We start from the raw sequence: 15,923 nt of genomic DNA, 5'->3' as shown, positions 1-15,923 counted from the left end.
TGAGACTCAAGGATCCAACACAACTGCCGGCTCACCGTATATTCAAGCAGCTTGAACAGAATGTTGGTGAGGCTGATGGGATGATAGCTGTCAACATCTAGTGGGTTCTTCCCAGGCTTGAGGACTGGAATGATTATACTTTCCCGCCAATGTGATGGGAATTTGCCATTGCTCCAAATGTGGTTGGCGACAGCAAGGAGGTGGTGTTGGGAACCCTCTGACAGATGTCTTAGCATTTGTGAATGGATGCAATCTGGGCTAGGGGATGTGTCAGGACAGTCGACAAGGACACTGAGAAATTCCCACTCACTGAAGGGAGCATTATAAGGCTCAGGGTGGCATGGAGCAAAAGGAAGGTGGTGTTGCTCCACCCTCTGTTTCAGGAGACGAAAGGTGGGCTGGTAATTCTCTGATGCAGAGATGCGAGCATAATGCTCAGCAAGATGCTCTGCAATTACATCAGGATTGGCAGATACAGCTCCATTTTTGGAAATTCCAGGTACACCTGCTGGGTTCTGATAGCCGTAAAGTCAGTAGAGCTTGGTCCGAACCTCGGAGGAGGAGGTTTGTGTGCCAATAGTGTAGACATAGCGTTCTCAACACTGCTGCTTCCTTTGTCTGATGCGGAGGTGAACCTGCACTCAGAGCCATTTGAAGGCAATAAGATTCTCCAGAGAGGGGTGGCGCTTATGACGTTGGAGGGACCACCTATGGCCTCTAATGGCCGCAGCAATTTCCAGCAACCACCAAGGCACTGACTTCCATCTGGGGCAACTGGAGGAATGAGGGATTACTGATTCGGCTGTGGCAACAATGGTATTAGTGACAACATGGAACACATCATCGATGGTGCCATGCAACAGATACTCAATGTTGGTAATGGATGTGAAAGTGTTCCAGTCAGCCTTGGGAAGAACCCACCTGGGCAAGTGTCGAGATGAGGGATGCTGCGGTAGGGACATGAAGAGCGGAAAGTGGTCACTACCACACAAGTCGTCATGTACTCTCCAATGGATAGATGGGAGAAGTCCAGGACTGCAAGCCAAGAGATCAATGGCCGAATATGTGCCATGTGCCACAATGAAATATGTGGGGGCACCTGTATTTAGGAGACAAAGGTTGAGGTGACTTAGAAGGTCCTTGACATCTTTGCCATGGCCATTAGCTTTGGCTCCACCCCACAAAGGGTTATGGACATTAAAATCAGCCAGGAGGAGGAAAGGTGGGGTGAGATGCGAAATGAGTGCAGCCAAAATGTGGGCTGGTGCTTCACCATCTGGAGAGAGGTAGATGTTAGACATAGTAATTTCCTGTGTTGTCCTCACCCTGACAGCTCCAGCTTCTAAAGGTGTTTGAAAGGCCATGGGTTCACTATAGACAGAGGCAAGGATGAAAATACATACTCCACCTGACACTCTGTCACAGACTGGACGAATTTTGTAGTAGCCCCAGTACCCACGAAGGGCAGGGGTCTGCATTGCAGGAAACCAGGTGTCCTGAAGGACAATGCAAAGAGCATGTGTACTGCTTAAAAGTTGATGTAACTCAGCCAGGTGGGAGAAAAAACCGCCACAGTTCCACTGGAGAATGACGCTTTCTGTTGTCTGGGGTGGCATAGAATGACCAAGAAGGCAAATGAGGTCTCAGCATCACCTGCCGCCACTAATTGAGTGTTGGCCTCCAGTACCATGGCATCTGAGGCATCAGCAAGAGCTAGATCCTCAGGGGATGCCAGAATCTCCACCTCATCCTCAGATGCAGAGCCATGGGGGAGTGCTGGTGTAGGGGGAATTGGAAGCTACAGTTTCTTGGCGGACTTTTTCTTTGAAGTTTTCATCTCTCGCTGCTCCATAGGGGCTTGCTGGGAGGGCTACTCGGAAGTAGCTTCAGGGACAGAGGAAGACCATGAATCCCTTCGACCAATGTTCCTGGCATTTTGGGGGGTGATGCTCCCAAGGCAGAAGCTTTGGGAGCAACAGAAGATGACATGCCCACAGCCAACTGGACAGGAGGAGGGAGATGGGTGGCCCTGATGGCCCACTGGAGCAACCTTAGACGATGAGTGCAACGGCACCATCGATGGCAACACCATCATGGTAGCAGCATAAGGAGATAGCATGGGAACAGGATTTAGTCTTTTTTATTTGAGTTTAGCCTCACAATAAGATAGCATGTCCTGGGTCTTGTACTCCATAATTTTGTGCTCCTTTTGGAGTACTGGGCAGTCCCACAGTTCACACAGGTGGGAGGTGGCGCACATAGAGTATTTGGATGCAGAGAACATCTACAGTTTCTATATGTGTTGCTGGAAGGGCACTGGGAGGACATGTGCCCAAATTTCCAGCAACTGAAGCACCGCATAGGGGGAGGGACATAGGGTTTGACATCACATTGATACACCATCACCTTGACCTTTTCAGGTAATGAATCACCCTCAAAGGTGAAGATGAAGGCACTAGTGGCAACTCTATTGTCTTTGGGTCCACTGTAAATGTGCCAGAAGAAATGGACACGTAGCTTGTCTTCAGACTGTAACAGGAGGTCGTGATGAAAAATAGTTCCTTGGACCATATTGAGGCTTTTGTGGGGAGTAACTGTAAGAGGAATATCACCCAGCTTGTCACAGGTGTGTAATACCCAGGACTGGGATGGGTGTGCTGTCTGAATCAAAATCGATGCATTGCACCTTTTGGACAGTGCTGTCACTTTTCCAAACATATCCTCTAGGTGCTCAACAAAAGACGGAGGCTCCGTTTCCAGAAAGGCGTAGTGATCAGTTCTGCTGCAAGCTAAGTAAGATGGTGAATAGGGATGCTGTCATTCTGAAGCCCTACGTTCTTCCCAAGGTGTTGCTAGGGAGGGGAACGATTTAGAGTGAGTGATACCTGTCAGTGTTGTGTTCAACCTTTCCTTTCTTAGAGACTGCTGGGGCCATTTGATCCCCAGCAAAAGACGACTTAGTCCATTTCATTGCGGGTTATCGGCCCTGATGCCACCCACTTCGTTCAAAGGCTCTCCTGACAGGCACCACCCCGTCACAGTAAAGGCAACCTGGTATGATGGCCGTTGCTGGGAGTCCAGATGCCGCATGAAGATGGGCATCTACTCCTTGGCATATGTGGGAAGTTTACAGCTCAGGCATCAGCAGTGTGATCCCTGTGTTGTCAGGAGCCTACCACCAAATGGGTACATGGCAGCCCCACCACAACAGGCTGGCTATCATGCTGGACAATGGGTGCCGAGGAATCCAATATTGTCATGGGACGAAAGAGGACATGAGACAACGAAAGAAGGTGACATACCCCAGAAACTGCTCTTGCCGAAATAGTTGAATAGCAGTTGGAGATGCAAAGCCATGACAAGAGGTTAAGGATATTGAATCTAAGGGCACTATGGATTACTCATGCACCAGGTAAGGCATTCTTCCCCATACAACCCACACTGCTGTAGAATCTGGAAAGTGGCAGGTCAAACCAGAAAATGGGACCTGAACTTATAGGGCCAAAAAGTGAGAGACCGTTTAGTCGCCTCTTACGACAGGCAGGAATACCTTGGACCTATTCTAATCCCTGGACCCGGGGGGGGGGGGGGGGGGGGGTTATGACAAGGAGATGTCGCTTGTAGTCAGACAAAAGACGTTTAATCATCTGACTGTGGATCTGATCTGAACCAGGAGGTGTGCCAGGGCAATGTGCAAGGGTGCTGAGGAGCTTCCACACTGTAAATGGGGTGTTATAGGGTTTGCTGTGGCATGTAGTGAATGAGAGGACTTTCCTTTCCATCTGCCGTTTGAGGGTTTCAGGGTGTGAAAGGCTGGGAGGTAGTTCTCTGACACAGAGACTCAAGCACAGTGCTCAGCAAAGTGCTCGGCAATCACGTTTGCGTCAGTAGATAACACGTCATTGATGTTAATGCCAGGGACATGTGTTGGGGTTTGGTACCAAAAATGACGTATGATTTTCATCCAGACTTAGGAAGGTGGCGTATGGCACCCAATGGTTGACACGTACCTCTCCCAACACTCCTGTTTCTGTCATTTTATAAGCTGGAAAATGCGGGCACGGAGCTGCTTAAAGGCTATTAGATGCTCTAGGGAAGGGTGCCATTTACATCACTGTAGAGCTTGTCGATGCTCTTTACTTGCCTCAGCGACTTCTGGTGACCACCAAGGGACTGTCTTTTGCTGGGGGCACCCTAAAGAATGAGGGATCATGCTTTCCTCTGCAGAAACGATTTTTGTAGTGACCTGCTCAATGTCAACATTGATGGCACCATGTGGGGGAGGTTCAGTGGTGACAGCAGAGGTGAAGGCTTCCCAGTCTGCTTTGTTTAAAGCCCATCTGGGTAGGTATCCATGGGCATGATGCCAGGGGATTGACAGAAAGATGGGGAAGTGGTCACTATCACACAAGTCATTGTGAGCTCTCCAGTGGACAGATGGGAGAAGGCCAGGACTGCAAACCGAAAGATCAATGGCTGAATATGTGCCATGTGCCACACTGAAATGTGTGGGAGCACCTGTATTTAAGAGGCAGAGATTGAGTTGTGACAGTAAATTTTCAACCTCCCTACCTCAGCCAGTAAGCAGTAACCCACAAGGGGTTATATGCCCGTTAAAATCTTCCAAGAGTAGGAAAGGTTTAGGGAGTTGATGAATCAGTGCAGCCAATACGTTCAGGGGTACTGCACCATCTGGAGAAAGATATACATTGCAGACAGTTATTTCCTGTGTCATCCTTATTATGACAGCACAGTTTCAAGAGGGGGTTTGAAGGGGCACAGGTTCACTACATTCTGAGTTCAGGACATAGACATAAACTCCACCTGGCATTCTATTATAGCCACTATGATTCCTGTAATATCCTTTACAGCCCCAGAGGGCAAGGGTCTGCATTGCCAAGAACCTGGTCACTAGAAGAGTGTGGCATTCCAAAGGATTGGAAAAGAGCATAGGTCATCACCATTTTCAAGAAAGGAAGTCGAACAGCTGTGTAGAACTATAGACCAATACCTCTGATGTCGATCAGTTGTAGAATTTTGGAACAAGTATTGTGTTCGAGTATAATGGCTTTTCTGGAGACTAGAAATCTACTCTGTAGGAATCAGCATGGGTTTCAAAAAATATGGTCATGTGAAACCCAGCTCGCGCTATTCGTCCACAAGACTCAGAGGGCCATAGACACGGGTTCACAGGTAGATGCCGTGTTTCTTCACTTCCGCAAGGCGTTCGATACAGTTCCCCACAGTCATTTAATGAACAAAGTAAGAGCATATGGACTATCAGACCAATTGTGTGATTGGATTGAAGAGTTCCTAGATAACAGAACGCAGCATTTCATTCTCAATGGAGAGAAGTCTTCCGAAGTAAGAGTGATTTCAGGTGTGCCGCCGGGGAGTGTCGTAGGACCATTGCTATTCACAGTATACATAAATGACCTTGTGGATAATATTGGAAGTTCACTGAGGCTTTTTGCGGATGATGCTGTGGTATATCGAGAAGTTGTAACAATGGAAAATTGTACTGAAATGCAGGAGGATCTGCAGCGAATTGACACATGGTGCAGGGAATGGCAATTGAACCTCAATGTAGACAAGTGTAATGTGCTGCAAATACATATAAAGAAAGATCCCTTATCATTTAGCTACCATATAGCAGGTCAGCAACTGGAAGCAGTTAATTCCATAAATTATGTGGGAGTAGGCATTAGGAGTGATTTAAAATGGAATGGTCATATAAAGTTGATCATCGTTAAAGCAGATGCAAGACTGAGATTCAGTGGAAGAATCCTAAGGAAATGCAATCCGAAAACAAAGGAAGTAGGTTACAGTACACTTGTTCACCCACTGCTTGAATACTGCTCACCAGTGTGGGATCCGTACCAGATAGGGTTGACAGAAGAGATAGAGAAGATCCAACGGAGAGCAGCGCACTTCATTACAGGATCATTTAGTAATCACAAAAGTGTTACGGAGATGATAGATAAACTCCAGTGGAAGAGTCTGCAGGAGAGACACTCAGTAGCTTGGTATGAGCTTTTGTTGAAGTTTCGAGAATATACCTTCACCGAGGAGTCAAGCAATATATTGCTCCCTCTTGCGTATATCTCCCGAAGAGACCATGAGGATAAAATCAGAGAGATTAGAGTCCACACAGAGGCATACCGAAAATCCTTCTTTCCACGAACAGTACGAGACTGGAATAGAAGGGAGAACTGATAGAGGTACTCAAGGTATCCTCTGCCACACACCATCAGGTGGCTTGCGAAGTATGGATGTAGATGTAGGTGCAGAAAGCAAGTGTAAAGCTTAACAGTTACCGTACCTCAGCCAGGTGGTGGAAAACGCAATTCCACTAGAGGATTATGTGATCATAAGACTGGGAAAGCATGAAAGACCCAATGAGACAGTCTACGCCTCAGGGTCACCTGCTGCCACCAGATGAGTACCTGTGCAATTGACATCCATTGTGTCTGAGAGCCCGGTGAGATCTATGTCCTCAGTGGATGCCAGAATCTCCACCTCATCCTCAGACAGAGAGCTTGTAGGTAGTGGTAGTGTGGGTGCCACCGCAGTGCCTTGGATCTTGGGGGTCTTTTTCTTTTTAGGTTTCTCTCGCTGCTCCTTAGGTTTGTTCGGCTGGGAGGGCTTCACTGATTCAGAGTCAAGGAGGTCCATGAAGCCCTATGATAGATATGGTTGCTTCAGCCACTGGCAGGTGTCAGCATTGCCACTGGTAGGAACCTAGGAAGGGAGTGACCCAAGGGATCCCTTCCTGGTGAGGGGAGCCAAATTAGACTTACACTTCTCTGCCTGAGAAGTGGGGACTGGCACCCCTGATGGTTGGGGATGGGGGGAGGAGGGGTGTTGCTATTGAAGTAGGTTGTGCAGGAGAAACACAGAGGGAAGGGCCCCCCATCATCAAGGAGGCAGGTGGAGCCTGACAGCTCTGAGAGCCAACTGTATGCAGCGCAATAGAAGATGGTAGAACCATTGTTGTAGCGGCAGCAGAGGTTGACGTCACATGCACAGGATGTAGCCTCTCATATTTTCTCTTAGCCTCAGTGTAGGTTGGACAGTCCAGGGTCTTGAGTTCCATTATTTTTCTTTCTTTCTGGAGAATCCTGCAGTCTGGCAAGCAAGGCAAATGGTGCTCTCCACAGTTGACACAGATGGGAGATGGGGCACAGTGAATATTGGGATGTGAAGGACGTCCACAATCCTGACAGGTGATGTTCAAAGTACAGCAGGATGATAAATGGCCACACCACATCGACAGAGTGATATATGGCTTTATGTCATAGCAGTAAGACCATCACCTTGACTTTCTTGGGTAATGTGTCACCCTTGAAGGCCAAGATAAAGGCACCAGTGGCAACCTGATTATCCCTTGGACCCCAGTGGACATGCCAGATGAAATGGACACCTCGTTGCCCTAAATTGGTGCACAGCTCATCGTCAGACTGAAAAACAAGGTCCCTGTGAAATATGATACCATGGACCATATTTAAGCCCTTATGGAGCGTGATGGAAACAGAAACATCCCCCACCTTGTCACAGGCGAGTAGTGCCTGTGACTGGGCAGAAGATGCTGTTTTGATCAAGACTGACCCTGATCACATTTTGGACGAGCCCTCCACCTCCCCAGGGGGCTATAACCAAAAGGGTACATGGAGGCCCCACCACAATGGACTGGCTACCGTGCTGGATAACAGGTGCAAATGAGCTAAGAAGTCCATTATCATCAACAGCGAAGAAAGTGATACTGCACAGAGGATAGAGGCAAATGCAGCCAGGAGAGTGACCTCACCTGACAGCTGGAGAACAAGCGGAAGTGCAGATCCACATTGACGAACGATGCAAGAGGTCTCAGCACATGATGGACACTATGCACCATGTAAGGCACCCTTCCCCAGTTGGTTCACTCTTCGGAAAATTTTTTAAAAAATGGAGGTGAAACCCTACAGGGGATCATCATACAAAGGCCAAAATGTGTGAGTCTCCTTTTAGTCAACTCTTACGACAGGCAGGAATACTTTGGGCCAATTCTAGCCCCCGGACCCGCATGGGGCACAGGAGTAAGAGCCATAGGGTATCGAGAAAGGTGCAGAAGGAGCATAGAGTCTGACAAGGATATTGTGGAGATTGAGAGAGTGACAGAAAGCTATTCTAGGTGTGGTGGGCAAAATGTCAAATAGAATGGACCTCATTTCAGGGCATAATTTTAGGAAGCCATGGCCTTGTCAAAGTAGCTGATTAAAACATTCAATGTCAGGAGAATACTGAGTGACATGTGGTGTACACCTAAGTTGCTTTTTGGAGAGGTCAGCAGTACCAGGATTGAATGTGATGCACTGAGAAATCAGCTTTTGAATTAGGTTGGTGGGGTAATTCCATCCAGTGAAGGCTGAAGTGAGAATAGTGGTGTATTTTTGTAAACAGTCTGCATCTGAACAAATACATTTACCTCGAACACCAAGGCTGCAAGGGAGGAAACTTCTGATATGGAAAGTATGGCAACCATCAAAATGCAAGTACTATTGTTTGATTTAATTTGATGATGATTTTTTGGTTCACGGGGCTGCTTAACAGCATGGTTATCAGCACCTATACAAATTCCCAATGTTTTCACCGTCCAGTCTCACCATTTTCTGGAATGATGATGAAATGATTAGACAATAGAAACACCCAGTCTCTGGATGGAGAAAATCCCCAACCCAGCCAAGAATTTAACCCAGGACTCCATGATCGAGAGGCAGCAATGCTAGCCACTAGACTATGAGCTGCAGACACAGTTGTTTGTTAGGAAGTTTAATGTGAACAGAGGTGTCCAGCTAACCTTTGGTGAGGATGAGATCAACGTCAAGCAAAGTGGCATGGGTTCAGAACAGGACCATATGAAATTTAATTGGGACAATGTATTTAGAGATACCAAGAATTTTAGCAGGTCAGCCTCACCATGAGTCTATAAGGCAAAGATGTCATCAATGTACCTAAACCAAACCATGGACTGAAGGCTTATGGATCCATGTTAAGTCCCCTCCAAGTGACCCATGAAAAGATTGATAATTTGGTGGTAGTCATGCCAATGTAAAAGACCAAACAGCATTCACGTAACAGCTGGTATGCAATATGTGTCTTTTCACAGGTGGCTCTCCCTTTGATAGTTTATGTTTTCTTTGGATCCTCATCAGACTCTATGCTCCTATGCTTCCTCTGCACCTAACTCCCTACCCTCTGGCTCCTACCCATGTGATCATCCCCACTGTAAGACTTCTATTATGCACCCTCTTACTAACACCTATGCCAGCCCATAACTGGCAAAACATATTTTATCAAAGGGAGAGCCATCTGTGAAATGAGACAAGCTGTGTGTCAGCTGTTACATAAACACTGTCCAGCCTTTTACATTGGAATAACTACCACCAAGTTATCAGTTAAGATAAATGGGCATAGGGAAAGGGTGTATACTGGCAACACACAGGATCCTGTTGCAGAACATGCTTTACAACATGACAGTCCTGACCCTGATGCCTGTTTAATCACATGTACCAGATACAAGTTCCTCAGAACTCCACAGGTGGGAACTGGCACTACAACATCTCCTTGGTTCTCAACACCCACCTGGCCTTAATTTACATTACTTTCTTCAGTCTTAGCATTTCTCCACAATAACTATTCCTCTCTTCACCACCTTTTAGTTTTCTACATCTTTCATTTCTGACCTGTCTATTTTCTATTCCCCCCTTCCCACCTCTGTATCATACAATGGACTTATCTTTCTTATTAACTCATTAATGATGTTTTGGCAGTAATCTCTGACTTATGTATTATCCTGTCTTCCACCTATAAGCTCTCACATTTTCAAATCTCACCTGTTGCAGTCCCCAACAATCAGTTTTTCCTTCTCATCCAATTCAGGAAGTCTGCCCTGATCTGGGTTTCTGTGTGACTTTTCCAAACTCCACCCCTTTTCCTAAACCTCAGCAGTCATTTTTCTTCACCCCTCTTTTTTCCTCTTCAACTCTTCTGTCAGAAGAAGTAGCCACAGGTGCCAAAAGTTTGCAAACTTTTAAACACATTTTGTATGTGTACTCGCCTGCTGGCACTTGGTGAGTAGATTTTTTATTTATCCAATTAACATTACATCTTTCCACTACATTGTATTTCCATTACATTATACCTTGTCACTATATTGTATTTGATGGAAATAGAAACAATGTTAATTCTAAATTATTCAGTGTTTCCACTATGCAATCTGAAATTTAAAAAAATAAAATAAATAAATAAATAAAAAAAACTTAAATTAATCTTTTCTCATGCACCTACTACAAAGCACTGAATTTTTAAAACATCAGCCGTTACTGAATGTGCTCAATAAGATGTCAAAATATGATACACTGATAATTACCTAACAAGCTACACACAATATAGGGATTTCTTTGTAACATATCTTAGGTTGCTTTCCAAAAAACAAAAAAAATGTTGAACTTTTCTTTTATGTTAAGGATGTATGTCTGTTGGACAGATAAAAAAAACCATACTTTATAAATTGCAAGGAATCTACAGAGGTTGAAATAAATAGCCATACAGTACTCACCTAAAATAGCCATTACAATATCATCCTTTAGTATTTCTATTGACCCTCTAGCAATGAAATATAGTGACGTCAAAACATCACCTTTATGTACAAGGGTATCCCCAGGAGGTGCATGAGTGGTCTTGAACTTCAAAGACAGAGCTCTGCAACATGTATTTCAGGTATTATTAAATGCAGAAGTATCATAGAAAAAGAGAAAGCTAAAGTACAAATTAAGGAATGTAACATACAAACAAAACTCACAAAATCATATCCCTGCAACATAAATTGACTGTTTTGTTTCTGCAGTGTGGTATTGCATCAAAGGATTGCCACTGGATTAAATAGTACATATACCATGTTTACTAAGTATTTTTTTAAGAATTTTCTTCTTGTACTACTGCAGATGGGTCTGGATGCCAATGAAAGAATTGGACTACAACAAGAGGTTTAATATTCTACACATGAAATGAATTTGCAGTTGCAAATAAGGGCTACCATCAGCAATAGAATGGAATGATGACAATGAAAATTTGTGCCAGACTGGGACACAAACCCAGATTTCCTGCTTATTGCAAGCAGTCACCTTATCACCTGGCTACCCCTGCACAACCCTTGGTGTGACCTGAACTTTCATATGTCATCAACCATGGGTCTATGACCTGAACTCATACATCTATTATGTATACTGCAGTACAGATCTGATGTTGTACTTGAAAGTCGCTTGCCCGGTATTGGTAGATAAATATGATATTACAGTGCCTGTGTTATTCTGATTATGATGCAAAGTTCCTTTGGACATGCATAATTGTCCAAAGGAAGAGGCACTGCAGCGACCACAGCCATTACGAAACACATCAAATGAATATAAATAATGGATGTACGAGTTCAGATCATAGACAAATGGTTGACAACATATGGACGTTTGGGTCTGGCCATGGGTTGTGCACTGATAGCCAAATGGTAAGGTGACCGCTCATGATAAGTGGAAAATCCAGGTTCAAGTCCTAGTTTGGCACAAATTTTCATTGTCGTCATTCAGTTCTACAGCTGATGGTAGTCCTTATCCGCAGTTGCAAATTCATTTGATGTGCTTCATAATGGCTGTGGTCACTGCAGTGCCTGTTCCTTTGGACATGCATGTATGTCCAAAGGAACTTTGCATCATAATCAACATAACATAGGCACTGCAATATCATATTTGAATACTCTTGTCTACTGCTGTAAATACAATATCATATGCTATTTCCAGATCTTTAGATCCTGTTGTTTTGGTAAACACTTAGGTTGTTTGTGATGGTTTGAGATTATAAATTCCTAGTGGTTGACAGCTCCTGGTTCTGGGTTTTATGTAAGCTCAACAGCTTTTCAATACTGATGGCAGTTGTGGAACATTTTTGTGCATACTTTTACACTTTATCTTTAGTATCTTAAATCCTATGAGTACATTTCTTGAAGGCTTTAATGAGAATTTAGGTGGTCTCTGCAACTATAATTCTCTCGAATAGGCTGAAAGTTACCAAAATTAAAGAATTCTTGATTTCATTCATTACACAGTCAGTTAATGTGGCATCTGCATCAAAAGTGTCATGTATCTCTGAATAAATTTACAGTAGTTTCCACACTTGTCATGCCGCCAGAAAATATGCGTGGATTGCTGACTCAGATACAATGGTGATGAACAGTATCGATTATGGCATTTTAAAATCTTACTATTTAACCAAACTATTTCATAAACTATAAAACATAGTTTTATAATCATCAACAGACACACATATAAGAAAGAAAATTTTGCTAGCTTTCATAAAAAATAATTTTATGAGGTAGATTACTCCCACAGACTGATGTGAGGGTTGTGTTGAGTGGGGTTGGTAGAGGGCAAAGGAGGTGGGAAGCAGGAGGAGGGGATGCATAGCCAGCAGCTCACAGGGAGGCAGCAGGTATGCAGGATAGGAAGGCAAGAGGGTAGGGTGGCAGCTGCACAGGCTAAGCATGCAACACATGGGCACTGGAGCCTGTGAGTTTGTGAGATTCAGCATGAAGGTGATGTGGAGGCATGAATTGGGAATGTGTAACAGGATGCCGATGAGAGGGTGCAAATCCAGGAACAGCTACTTGACACCTGTACTGTGGGATGGAGACAAGCTGACAGTGGGTCCATTACGCTCTGGGGAACATTTATGTGGACATCCACGGGTCCAGTGGAGCTTGTGCAAGACACCATAATGCCAATGGAGTATAGTATACTAGTTGTAGACCCCGCAGACCCATTTGTGACAGCCATGTTTCCCAACGGGAATGGCATTTTTCAGCATGATAATGCTCCATGTTACAAGGCTGGAAAGTGATGGAGTGGTTTGAGGAACACAGTGGAGAGTTCCAATTGATGTGCTGGCCCGCCAACTTACCAGATCTGAACCCAATCAAACACATCTGGGATGCGACTGAATGTTGTGGCAGAGCTCATCGTCCCCTTCCCAGAATTTACGGAAATTAGTTGAGTTGTGTGTGCAGATGTGGTGCCAATTCCCTCCAGTGACATACCAAGGCCTCATTGTTTTCATGCAATGATGCATCACTGCTGTTATCTGTACCAAAGTTGAACATACTGGCTATTCGGCAGGTGGTCATAATGTTCTGCCTGATCAGTGTATATTAGTATGGACAGAAATTAAAAATTGGCTTATGTAGAACTCAGTTGTTGCATAATATTTTCTCACTATTTAATAAGGTTATCATCCTTTATGTACAACAACATAGTATTACTGTTATGGTGTGGCATTGAAACCTAAGACTGATTTGATACAGCTCACCATGCTGGTCTGTCGTGAGCAGACCTCTTCATCTCTGTATAACTAGTACAATCTACTTTAATTTGCAGTATACTGTACTCAAATTTCGGTCTCTCTCTACAATCTGAAACCCTCCACTGTTCCATCAGTTAACCAAATTGACAATACCTTGATGCCTCAGGATGTGATATATCAACTGACCCTTTCTTTTAGCGAAGTTGTGGAACAAATTTCTCTGTTCCCAATTTGTTCCTCATTAGTTTTTCAATCCAGCCATCTAATCTTCGATATTTTTCTACAGTATCATGTGTGGAAAGCTTCCATACTGTTCTTGCCTGAACTGTTAATTGTAAACATTTCGCTTCCATAAAAGGCTACAATTCATATTAACACCTTTAGAAAAAAAGTTTGTAACATTTAAATTTAAATTTGAAGTCAATAAATTTCCCTTTTTCAGAAACGCTTTTTTTTATATTGCCTGTCTGCATTTTATATTTTCTCTACTTTGGCCATCATCAGTTGCTTTGCTATCCAAATAGCAAAACCCATCAAATGCTTTTAGTTCCTAACTCAAAGATATTAGCATAATCAGATTTACTTCCAATACATTCCATTGTCCTTGTTTTAGTTTCACTGATCTTCTGAACTTCTTTCAAGAAATTTCCAAGTTCTTTTCTGAGTCTGATAAAATTACAATGTCACTGGCACACCTCAAAAAATTTTATTTTGTCCTCCTAAACTTTAATCTCCTTTCCAAATTTCTCCTTCATTTCTTTTACTGCTTGCTCAGTATACAGATTAAATAGCATAAGGGAGAAGATAAAATAAGTCTTACCTTTTTCTCAAATACTGCTTCCCTTTCATGTCCTTCAACTCTCTTAACTACAGGCCAGTGTTTGTACAAGTTGTAGATAACATTTCGTTCTCTCCATTTTATTCCTGCTACATTCAGAATTTCAAAGAGTGTGTAACACTCAGCACTCAGAATCCTCTAAATCTACAAATGTTATCCATTTAGAGTTGCATTTCTTCAACCTATATTTTAATATATGCCATAGAGCCTGTATTGCATCCTGTGTTCCAACATCTCTCTGCAGCCCAAACTAATCTTCCTCAAGGTGAACTCTGGCTTATTACTCTCATCATGTATATAATGTAAATAATTTGATTCATGTACAGGAGACATGTCAAAATTGTGATAAAAACTATACAGGTTTCTACAACTGATCTTAATATTGGCATCCTAGCAATAACACAATTTTTAAAAAATTTAATCTAGCCCAAATTATCATTTCATGTTCCATGAATTCATTTACCAAATCACAGAATTTCTCCCACAGAATCTGCTGTAACCTAATTTTTAGAATATCTGCTTTGTATTAAATATGTTCTTGCCCATTAATTTATTATATGTAGTTATCCCCATATATTTTCCATGTGTATAATTGCAGTTGGTGGTGGTGGGGCATGGTGGGGAGGGGGGAGCCAAGGCACATAATTATTTTTCTGTTTTGTGTTGTATGTGTAGTTAAAATGATTGGTCTCCAATAATTTTTGTCAGTTGTGCAGCAAGATTGTAATATTGTAGAGTTATATGAAGGAAACAGCCAGGATTTGTAATTTCCAAAATAATGGGTGACAAGATACTTTTGTTGTAGAGTACACATGTATCCAACAGTTTTATTCTGTGCTTTCAGTATTAGAGATATGCTATTTGAAATTCCACAGAAAACTATACCCCACCTACGGACAGATTAAAAAAAAACATGATATGCTATTTTTGTGTACTCATGTCAGTAGAATTTGTTAGTATTAGCACTGAAAATACAAAACTGCTTAATTTATTAGATGAGAAGTAAATCCATGCATTTCAGATTAAGTTCTTATCAATATTTAGTCCAAGGAATTTGATCCTGTCAACTTCTTCCATTAGATGATTGTTACATTGTATTTTAAGTTCCACACACTAAATGTTTAGTTTTGAAATGAACTGTATGGGTTTCTACAATGTTCCGTTTCAATCAGTTTCACTAGAACCAGTTTTCTTGGGTATCCAGTATGCTCACATTAGAGCTTGGAATCTTTTCTGCACTGCCATCTTTAATTAATATAGAAGTATCACCCGTATACAGAACTGATGTGGCTTGTACCAGTTTTTTCATACTTCTGTAAATAAATTGCCAGTATTTTGAACTGTGACTAATTAATCTGATAGTCTGTTAATATTCACACCTTTCAGCACCTGCCTTATAGGGAGTATGAAGTATTACATTCTGACAATATTATGAAAAATATAGATTGCTACTCACCATATAGTGGAGACACTGAGTTGCAGATGCGCACAACAAAAAAGACTGTCAAACAAATAAGCTTTTGGCCGAAAAGGCCTTCATTGGGATTAGACCGACCACTGAAACAAACAAACAAACAAAACACACACACACACACACACACACACACACACACACACAAACTCAGCTCAAAGATAAATTACCACAGTCTCTGACTGCCAAGGGCAGACTGGCCTCAGCAGCCAGAGACCGTCATCACATGTG

At 43.1% G+C, this 15,923-nt stretch overlaps 1 protein-coding gene across 1 annotated transcript in view; it reads right to left on the bottom strand.

Moving 5' to 3' along the window:
• The window catches only part of LOC126184345 (potassium voltage-gated channel subfamily H member 2), an 832,502-nt gene that overhangs the window by 168,056 nt on the left and 648,523 nt on the right, over nt 1-15,923 (bottom strand). The window contains exon 10 of the mRNA XM_049926724.1: nt 10,598-10,740. Coding sequence (XP_049782681.1) covers nt 10,598-10,740 — 143 coding nt within the window. The remainder of the gene's footprint in view (nt 1-10,597; nt 10,741-15,923) is intronic.

Source organism: Schistocerca cancellata, chromosome 4 (genome assembly GCF_023864275.1).
Source record: "Schistocerca cancellata isolate TAMUIC-IGC-003103 chromosome 4, iqSchCanc2.1, whole genome shotgun sequence".
NCBI classification, from domain to species: domain Eukaryota; kingdom Metazoa; phylum Arthropoda; class Insecta; order Orthoptera; family Acrididae; genus Schistocerca; species Schistocerca cancellata.
Note: the sequence above shows the minus strand (reverse complement) of the source record. Positions and strands in the feature narration are given on the sequence as shown.